The sequence below is a fragment of the Phocoena sinus genome, chromosome 3 (genome assembly GCF_008692025.1).
Source record: "Phocoena sinus isolate mPhoSin1 chromosome 3, mPhoSin1.pri, whole genome shotgun sequence".
NCBI lineage: Eukaryota > Metazoa > Chordata > Mammalia > Artiodactyla > Phocoenidae > Phocoena > Phocoena sinus.
In genome coordinates this window covers 23227523-23238338 of record NC_045765.1, presented here as the reverse complement: position 1 = coordinate 23238338, position 10816 = coordinate 23227523, and the positions used below count along the sequence as shown (strand labels likewise).

The 10816-nt window shown below is 38.8% G+C and overlaps 1 protein-coding gene and 1 pseudogene across 1 annotated transcript in view; one reads left to right on the top strand and one right to left on the bottom strand.

Moving 5' to 3' along the window:
• Window positions 1-6427: 6427 nt before the first annotated feature.
• LOC116751938 lies at window positions 6428-6998 on the bottom strand (annotated as a pseudogene).
• Window positions 6999-9322: 2324 nt separating this feature from the next.
• The window catches only part of NSG2 (neuronal vesicle trafficking associated 2), a 67571-nt gene continuing 66077 nt past the window's right edge, over window positions 9323-10816 (top strand). Inside the window, exons 1-2 of the mRNA XM_032627963.1 lie at window positions 9323-9493; window positions 10387-10537. Of these exons, the coding sequence (XP_032483854.1) occupies window positions 10409-10537 (129 nt within the window). The 5' untranslated portion in view covers window positions 9323-9493; window positions 10387-10408. The remainder of the gene's footprint in view (window positions 9494-10386; window positions 10538-10816) is intronic.

Sequence of the window (10816 nt, the reverse complement as noted above, 5' to 3'; positions counted from 1 at the left end):
ACTCTTCGGAGAAAGGGAATCTCACTGTCCATTAAGAAGTAATCCTGAAGGCTGTTGTTAACCTTAACTTTTGTTTTATGGAGGAAAATGATCTGAGAAAATAAAGTCAACACAGAGAGAAACAGAAAAAATGATAGACAAATTAATCAATTGATCCATCTCTGTGGTCTCTACAGTTGGACTATTTGAGCCAATACATTTCTGATTCAATATAAGGTGACTGCACAAACTTGTTATTTGAAATCACAAGAGTCCTGATTACAGGAAAGTTTTTCCTCAACTGACCTCTGCTCACTTCTTCTATTTCTTCTGCAGCTTAAACTCTATGCTCTGAACTCTGAACTCCAGCCAGACCAAACTACTCTGCATTCCTGGGAATTGTCCAAGCCTCAGTACATGTCTCTACCCTCCTTGCCTTCCTGTCTCTTATTTGTCCTCGGATCTCAGCTAAGACTTCCTCTGGGTAATCTTTCCTGTTTCTAGGCTAGTACTGGGTAGTGGAATCTCAGTAATCTTACTGTAGTCTGTGCTTCCCTTTATTATAGTGGTCCTGTTAGTGTCTGGATTCAGAGAGACTTCCAGTTTTGTGACTTACTAGCTGCTTGACATTGGGCAGTCACTTCTATGAGTTTGATTTTTTTTCTCTTGTAAAATGGGCGTAATAACAGTATCTACACTATAAGGTAATTGTGAGAATTTAATGGTATTATACATGGTAAGTGCTTAGACTATTGCTTGGCACATAGTAAGTACTCAAAAAATGTTAAATATTTTTATCATTATTTCAGAAGTTTGTTGTGAAGTGTAAGAGAAAATGCATACAAAATCTTTATCACAGTACCTGGCACACAGGAAGGACTATGTATCTGCCTGCTAGTTGAGTCTCTTAGTGGACGGTGACATCTTCAAGATCTGGAACCATGTTGGAGGTGGGTTCAAAGCCCCATGTCTGACCTCATCATCCATGCTTTTTCCACTTCACATTATTGCCTCTGGGAAGTAGGTGAAGTTTACCTTTAAAGCATTTTAAGCTTCTTTCTTCCATTTAATCATGCTTGATTTCTTTCTCTATGAAGTCTTGGAAGGGGTCATAAAGATTCATTCATTCACACAAAGGTTGATTGACTTAATTATGTCCTCTTCTAGGACTCTAGTGGCTCATGATATTTGAACATCTTTTAATGTGTTTATTTGCCACCTATTCATTCTCTTCGATGAAACATTTGTTTCAGTCTTTTGTTCATTTTCATTTTTTTCTTTTTTACTGTCATTTTTTTTTTTTAAAGAAGATATTGGGGGTAGGAGTTTATTTATTTATTTATTTATTTTTGTTATGTTGCATCTTCATTTCTGCGCGAGGGCTTTCTCTAGTTGTGGCAAGTGGGGGGCCACTCTTCATAGCGGTACGCGGGCCTCTCACTGTCGCGGCCTCTCCTGTTGCGGAGCGCAGGCTCCAGACGCGCAGGCTCAGTAGTTGTAGCTCAAGGGCCCAACTGCTGCGCGGCATGCGGGATCCTCCCAGACCAGGGCTCGAACATGTGTCCCCTGCATTAGCAGGTAGACTCCCAACCACTGCACCACCAGGGAAATCCCTGCTGTTGAGTTTTGAGAGCTCTTTATATGTTCTGGATACAAGTATTTTGTCAGGTATATATAATTTGCAAATATTTTCTTCAGTCTGTAGTTTGTCTTTTTAAAGTGTCTTTGGCAGAACAAAAATTTTAAAATGTGATGAATACTAATTTACTAATCTTTTATACATTGATTTTGGTGATTTTGGTGTCAAGTGTATGAACTGTTTGCCTAACTCCAGGATACAAAGAATTTTCTCTTATGTTTTCTTCACAACGTTTCATATTTCCATATTTTGCACTTAGATTTATGATCTATATTTGTATAAGGCATATGGTTTAAGTCAAGTTTCATTGTTCAAACACCATTTTTTAAAAAGATTATCTTTTATCCATTGAAGTGCATTTGCACTTTGTCAAAAAACAATTGACTATTATTTATATGGGTCTATTTCTGTTGTCTCTATTCTCTTCCTTTAATCTATATGTCAGTCCCATTACTAATACAATGCAGTATAAATAACTGTAGCTGTGTATAGTAAGTCTTAAAAGTGGACAGGGTGATTCATCCAATTTTATTTTTCTTTAAAAAATGGTTTTGGTTATTCTAGTTCCTTTGCCTTTTCATATACATTTTATGTTTTATATTTTTCTTATTATTTTTAAAAATTTATTTTAAATTTTATTTTACTTTTTTAAAAACAACTTTATTGGAGTATAATTGCTTTACAATGATGTATTAGCTTCTGCTTTATAACAAAGTGAATCAGTATACATATACATATATCCCCATATCTCCTCCCTCTTGCGTCTCCCTCCCACCCTCCCTATCCCACTCCTCTAGGTGGTCACAAAGCACCAAGCTGATCTCCCTGTGCTATGCGGCTGCTTCCCACTAGTTATCTACTTTACATTTGGTAGTGTATATATGTCCATGCCACTCTCTCACTTCGTCCCAGCTTACCCTTCCCCCTCCCCGCGTCCTCAAGTCCATTCTCTACGTCTGTGTCTTTATTCCTGTCCTGCCCCTAAGTTCTTCAGAATCTTTTTTAGATTCCATATATATGTGTTAGCACACAGTATTTGATTTTTCTTTCTGACTTACTTCACTCTGTATGACAGACTCTAGGTCCATTCACCTCACTACAAATAACTCAGTTTCATTCCTTTTTACGAATGAGCAATATTCCAATGTATAGATGTGCCACATCTTCTTTATCCATTCATCTGTTGATGGACACTTAGGTTGCTTCCATGTCCTGGCTATTGTAAATAGAGCAGTAATGAACATGGTGGTACATGACTCTTTTTGAATCATGGTTTTCTTAGGGTATATGCCCAGTAGTGGGATTGCTGGGTCATATGGTAGTTCTATTTTTAGTTTTTTAAGGAACCTCTATACTGTTCTCCAGTATAGAGGCTGTATCAATTTACGTTCCCACCAACAGTGCAAGAGTATTCCCTTTTCTCCACACCCTCTCCAGCATTTGTTGTTTGTAGATTTTTTGATGATGGCCATTCTGACTGGTGTGAGGTGATACCTCATTGTAGTTTTGATTTGCATTTCTCTAATGATTAGTGATGTTGAGCATCTTTTCATGTGCTTATTGGCAATCTGTATATCTTCTTTGGAGAAATGTCTATTTAGGTCTTCTGCCCAATTTTGGATTGGGTTGTTTGTTTTTTTTATCATATATATTTTAGAATGATCTAGATTTACTTACAAAAAATGCTACTGAAGATTATAATAGAAAATTAATCCATAAATAAATTTTTAGAGTTGACATCTTTATTACGTTGACTGCTCCAATTCATGAATGTGGTATGTCTTCAGTTATTTATGTATTTGAGGTCTTTCATAAGTATTTCATAGTTTTCCCCATTCAGATTTGGTACATACTTTGTTAGATTTATACCTAAGTGTTTCATTTGGGGACAATATTTTAAATGATATCTTAAAAACCTTTTGGTTTCTAATTGTTCACTGCTAAAATATAGAAATATTAAGTTGCATACATCCATGTGTCTGCAACTTTGCTACACTAGAGATTTAAATTTACATTTAGTCCCAGGAATTAAAAAATAGATTTCTTGGAATTTTCTATGTAAATAATCATATTGTCTGCAAGTGAGGATAATTTTATTTCTTCCTGTCCAATCTGTTTACCTCTTATTTTTCTTGCATTATTGCAATGTCTAGTACTTCCAGGTATGCTGTTGACTAGGAGTAGTGAGAATGGACATTCTTGCCTGCTTGTTCTAAATCTTGGGAGAAAGACATTCAGTCTTTCACCATTAATTATGACATTAGCTTTTCTTTTCTTTCTTTCCTTCCTTTGTTCCTTCCTCTCTTTCTTTCTTTCCTTCTTTCATTCCTTTCTCCCTTTCTTTCTTTCTCTTTCTTTCTTCTTTCTTTCTTTCTTTCTCTCTCTTTTCTCCCTCCCTCCCTCTCTCCCTCCCTTCCTTCTTTCTTCCTTTCTTTCTTTCCTTCTTTCTTTCTCTCTCCCTTCATCCCTCCCTCTTCTTCTTTCCTTCCTTCTTTCCTTCCTTCCTTCTTCCCTTCCTCCCTCCCTCCTTCTCTTTCTTCTTCTTCCTTTCTTCCTCCCTTCTTCCCTCCCTTCTCCCTACCTCATTCCCTCCCTTCTTTCTTCCTTCCTTCCTGCCTGCCTTCCTGCCTTTATCTCTTTCTTTCTTATGCCCTTTAACAGGTTGGGGCACCTCCCTTCTATTCACAATTTTCTGAGAGTTTTTATTACGAATGAATGTTAAATTTTATTAAAATCATTTTCTCATTGAATTGCATCCCCATGGTAAAGCCCACTTGCTCATGGTGTTTCATTTTTTTTGTCTAATGATGGATTTGATTTTCTAATATTTTGTTGACGATTTTTGCACCTATGTTCATGAGGTATATTGAATTGTAGTTTTCTTGTCTTGTACTGTCTTCGTCTGTTTTTGTATTAAGGTAATGCAGGGTTTGCAAAATGAATTAGGAATTGTTTCCCTCCTCTTTTATATTCTGGAAGAGATTGTGTAAAATTGGTGTTATTTCTTTAAAAATATTTGGTTGCATTCACTGTGAAATCATTTGGGGCTGGAGATTTGTTTTTTCTGGAAGATTTTTAACTACAAATTCAATTTCCTTAATAGTTAGGACTATTCATGTTATACTTTCATCTCGGGTGAGTTTTGGTAATTTATGGTGTTTGAGGAATTGGTCCATTTAAATTAGTTCATCAAACTTATGTACATAGAGTTGTTTGTATTATTCCTTTATTATCCTTTTAATGTCTGTATGCTTTGTAGTGTTATTCCCTCTTGCATTCATGATATTGGTAATTTGTATTTTCTCTCTTTTTTCTTTGTCAGTTTTTCAAGAAGTTTATCTGATTTATTAATTTGTCAAAGAACCAGCTTTTGGTTTCATTGATTTGCTGTACTGTTTTTTCTGCTTTCAATTTTATTGATTTTTGCTCTTTATTATTTCTTTCCTTCTGCTTGCTTTGGGTTTATTTTGCTCTTCTTTTTTTCTGGGTGATGGCTTAGATTATTGATCTGAGACCTTTATTATCTTATGTTATACACACTTAATGCTGTAAAGTCTCCTCTAAGCACCATTTTAGCTGCACTCCCCCAATTTTTTTTTTTTTTTGCGGTACGCGGGCCTCTCGCTGTTGTGGCCTCTCCTGTTGCGGAGCACAGGCTCCGGACGCGCAGGCTCAGCGGCCATGGCTCACGGGCCCAGCCGCTCCGCGGCACGTGGGATCTTCCCGGACCGGGGCACAAACCCGTGTCCCCTGCATCGGCAGGCGGACTCTCAACCACTGCACCACCAGGGAAGCCCCTCCAAATTTTTATATCTCATTTTCATTTCTGTTCAGTGCAAAACATTTTTAAATTTCCCTTGAGATTTTTTCTTTGACACATGGATTATTTCAAAGCTTGCTGTTTAATTTCCAAGTGTTTGGAGACTTGCCCATTATCATTCTGTCATTGATTTCAGGTCTAATTCTATTATGGTCAGAGGACATTCTTTATATAATTATCAATTTGAAAAACTGTGTTCAGGCTTGTTTTATAACTCAGGTTATAGTATATCTTGGTAACTCAGGATATAGTCTATCCTAGTAAGTGTTCCAAGTTCAATTAAAAATAATACATATTATTCTGTAGTTGGGTGGAGTTTTCTATACATGTCAATTAGATCCAGTTTGTTGATGATGTTGTTCAGTTCTTCTATAACAGTGGTTTTCTACTGGTAGTGGTTTTGCCCTTCTTTCTCAGGGGACATTTGTAAATGTCTGGAGATATTTTTGATTGTCACAACTTGGGGGAAGATGCTGCTGACATGTAGTAGTAGAGACCAGGAATGCTGCTAAACATTTTACAGTCCACAGAACAGCCCATGTCCCCCACAAGAAATAATTATTCAGTCCAAAATGTTAATAGTTCTGAAGTTGAGAAACTCTGTTCTATAGCCTTGCTGATTTTTAATTTGTTTTTTCAATTAAGGAGATAGGAGTGTTCGAGTCTTCAACTACAATTGTGAACCTGTCCATTTCTCCTTTCAGTTCTGTCAGTTTTTGCTTCATGTATTTTGAAGCTTTGTTATTAAGTTCATGCACATTTAGGATTGTTATGTCTTCTTAGTCAACTGACCCTTTCAGCCCATGTAACGTCCCTCTTTATCTCTGGTAATTTTCTTTGCTCTGAAGTCTACTTTGTCTGATAATAACATAGTTACTCCAGCTTTCTTTTGCTTAGCGTTATCATGATGTGTCTTCTTCCATCTCATTACCTTTTTTTTGTTGTTGTTGTCAAATAATCCTTTAGTGAAATATTTTCCTTTGTAGTTTTTAACTGGCTGTGCATTCTGCTGTACCATTGTTGATGTCATCTAGGATGCCATGAGGATGAAGGCCATCAAATCACAGCTCATTGACTAGTCAGTCCCCAGAACCTCTTTAATGTCTCTAGAGAGTTCTCTAGCTAAAGATCAGTGCTGCATCTGTCAAGCAATGTTGACAATCTCATCAAAAGTGATATTTCCACTGTGCTTACTGTTTGTCTGCTTCTTTCTGTCTCTGGGTGGTTCCTTGAGGACTTTGGTGGTCAGAGCAGAGGCAGAATGTACGACTTCAATCTGGGCCTCTTTGTTCTGAATGGTTTCTCTATAATCCTTAGACCCTTCCAGTAACCAGTTGTCTTGGTGATGTCATCGCTAACATTTTTTGGAGACAGATCCAGCAGGATGATTTTGGGGGCCAGGGAAGACGTGGCACTGACTTCCTCACAGGTGTACCTGAGGTTCATAACTTTGATCCCATTGAGGTCACACTTGGGTGGCATGACAGAGGCAGCTAGTGTCAGATGAACCCAGAGGTGGGAGGACAGAAGAGAGTTACACCTTGTCTTCCTTTGAGCTGAAAGTCTGAGCCAGTACTTTTATCCTGCCTATATCATTTTATTTGAAGTGAGTTTCTTGTTGACAATATATATTTGGTTCATGCTTTTCCTTCATTTTGACAAACTCTTCTTTTTATTTGGTTTTTTTAGACCACTTACACTTAATGTAATTATTGATATGTTTGAATTTAATTCTACTATTTCATTATTTGTTTTCTGCTTGTTCTCTCTTTTTTTTGTTGTTGTTTCTCTGTTTTCCATTTTCTGCCTTCTTTTGGGCTATTTGAACTTTTTTTAGTATTCCATTTAAATTTATATATCACATTTTGGACTTTATCTTAGTATATTTTTGGTTATACTAGCGATTACAATAGCATAATTAAGTTTTCACAGTTTAGTTGGAATTAGTACTTTACCACTTCAAGTGGAATATATATTACCACCAGATTGGTCCCTTTATCCTTCACTTATTATGTTGCAGTTGTCTAATATATTACATCTACGTCTACATACTTGGAGAACCTCATCAGAAAATATCATAATTTTTGTTTTCAGTTGTCAAACATCTTTTCCAGAGCTCTACAGGAGAATAATAGTCTACTATATTTAGCACTTCTCAGTATAACTCTTCAACAAGGGGCTTCTCCACATCACTCTGGCCCCCTGTTTCTTTCTGCACCCTCTCTCCTGTCCTCACATATAAGGAAGTCTGGATTTTCCATTTCCATGAGACAGGCCCTTATCCTGGACCTTACTAAACTCTCAGGACCTGTGGCTTAGAGTTATTAAAGGCACAGTTTCTGCTTGTGAATCAATCACAAGTGGTGTTGAAGGGACTTCCCTTTTCCTTTGGAGGCAGCAATAATAGAATCAAATACAAGTGTTCACAATTGTTTCCATGTAGCTGTCTACATTTTGTTGTCCTTAGTCAATGCCTACACCTGAAAATCCTCCAGGTCTTTGGAAAAGCAGGGAGTGGGGGACTAACATTTATTGGAATGCCTCCTTCTCATATATATGCATACCTCTATTAACAGAAGTGCCCTACGCAGCTCTGATGTAGTAGAGCCTCTATTGTCTCAGAAACATCTCTCTCTCTTTTACAAACACACACACACACACACACACACACACACACACACACACACACATTTCATTCCTAAGCAGTACAGGTAATGTATATGTTTTCTCCTGGCCTTTTAGCTAGGAGACTATATGCTCAGTATGTGAACACCAACTAAGGTGACCAAATAATTTATCGTGCAAGCCAGGATACTTTTGAAAGTGAAAGGGGATGCTATTACTAATGCCAAGACCTCATGAAGTGCCTCATAAACAGCACTGCAGCTGGGAATGAATGGCCGAATGTGATTTGGACACAGCTGGGAGAAACCAGTGGAAACAGCCTTGACCTTGGAGGATTTGAAGAGCATGTAAGAGCAACCCCCAGAGATGAAACATTTCAGCCATTCAGATCCCTGTCCCTGAACTAAAAGGGGTTTCCTTGAGTGCAATCTCTTCTCATATTCACAACCAGTCTACAAGGGAGGTGTTATTATCAGAGATAAAGAAATGGAGGCTTGGAGAGTGAATGCAAAATGTCTAAGATCCCCACAGCCAGAATTTCGTACAGCTGACACTAGGACTTTGCCCTCTCTGATTCCACACACCAACCTGGAAGCCCCGTAATGTCATGGACTGCATACAGACTTTGACAGCAATGGATCGGGGCTCAAATCCCAGTTCCTGGTGCTATACCAGCTCTGTGACCTTAGCTGACCTGCATGATGACAGTAGCATTGTGAGAATAGGAGCTTATGTTTATGCATTGCTTGCCAAGCACCCTGCTCTGAGCTAAATGCTTTCCCCAAGTTATCACATTCACACCTCACACTAACCCCATCATGTAGGTACTCTTAGAAATCACAATTTGCAAATGAGGGAAATAGTCTGAAAGAGCCTGGGAAAGTCCCCACTGCATGGGAGATAATGAATATTAGTTCTCCTTCTCTCCTTAGACAGGTCAGAGCACGATGCAGGTCCTGAACAATTCTGTTTCATGATATTGTTCTGGAAGATCTTAGGAGTGGTCCGTTCTCCTAATGAATGTGCCTCCTTCTCCAGTTTTTCTAAAGGCTCAAGGATTGCTTATAATATGGTGCGTATTAATTTTTTATTTTTTATGGCCAGAATCCCTCCCACTTTTTTGAAACCATTTTGTTCCATCCTGTGGTTGTGGCCATGCATGAGAAACAGCAGGTGGTGCCAGATGACAGATGGTGTGGGAGCCCGTTTCCCGGTGGGAGGGGGCGCGAGCGAGCGAGCGAGCAAGCAGGCAGACAGCTGCGAGGAGCCCGCTCGCTTGCGCCTCGCTCTCAGAAGCTCTCACTCCAGACGCACGCAAGGCGCTGTCCTTTCAGCACCACAAGCTCCGGCTGAGGAGGGAGGACTCCTGGCCGTCCTCCTCCTCTTCAAATTGGCTTGAATCTGCTCTGACCCCTCAAGAGTGCAGCGCAGTAAGTAGGCATTTGTTTTTGCTATAAACCACTCCCCAATGTCCTCCAACCCTTTCCCTTTCACTCCCACAACAACCCTATTTTGTCTAATAACATTCCATCAGCAGGATTGACAAGAAAAATTCAGTTGTGCTGGGCTTCTGGGGCTGGGGTGGGATCACCGTTTCACTTCCAAGGGAGCTGGAAAGAAATAAATGTGATTTGTTTATTTAGTTGGCAATCTTGCAATATGGGGATTGCTAACTTTCCATGGAACCAAAAAAAAAAAAAAAATGGCCCTTTGCTATTGAGGAAATGGAGGCATTCCATGGCTGAATAACAGGATCAGGTTCAAGCCAAACCTTTTTTGTTTTAGGAAATTGTATCTCCTGTACAACCTACATATTGAGTCAAAGGGTACACTACACATAGGGGCATTGAGTGTATTTATTGTATTTTAGGGAGATTAATGGAAAAAAAACAACCACATTATAAAATAGCAACCAAGATGGTAAGGTGAAATTTATCATACTGCAGGGTGACCCAGAATAATAGGATTTATTTTTGCACTAAGAATAAGCTTTCCACTGAGATTATATGATTATGTTAGCTCTAGTGTCTTGGATATTTTTTTAAGATTGTATATTTTGTACGTGAGCCTAGGATTTTCCTTGAGTTTCTAAAATTTGAAAGCTCTTAAGTGCCATGGGTAGGTGGCATATCTGGATGATTAAAGAAGTTTTACTGGATGGATGGGAATCATGTCAGGAAATCTAGCGGAAGATCGATGACTGATCTGTACACTGAAGCTGCTGGAGTGGAACTGTTGAGGACAGCGCTATTTTCTCTGTCGTCAGCCCTCTGTTTTCCTGCCTCACTTCCCACTGTAACTAGAATCCCACTGCTTGCCTTAGGTCTGGGAAGAAAGGCGTAAGGATGGTGAAGCTGAACAGTAACCCCAGTGAGAAGGGAACCAAGCCGCCTTCGGTTGAGGATGGCTTCCAGACCGTCCCTCTCATCACTCCCTTGGAGGTTAATCACTTACAGCTACCTGCTCCGGAAAAGGTAAAGCAGGTGCTCTTTTCCTCATCAGCCCCCCGCCATGCTCCCCCCTTCCCAGGAAATAAAGCAGCAAAAAATTGCACCTCCCCCAAACCCTTTCATTCCCTCATCAGCCAAATACATTCCCTTTCTTGTAAAATGTAGTTATTCCTTCCAGAGACATGACATCTCTTATGTTATTTCAGATTTATGGTAAGTGTTTATTCATTTTTTTGTTCACATATACACACATGGGCAAGAAAATAATCTTTCCTCTTAAAAGTTCCATCATAGTAGATGAAT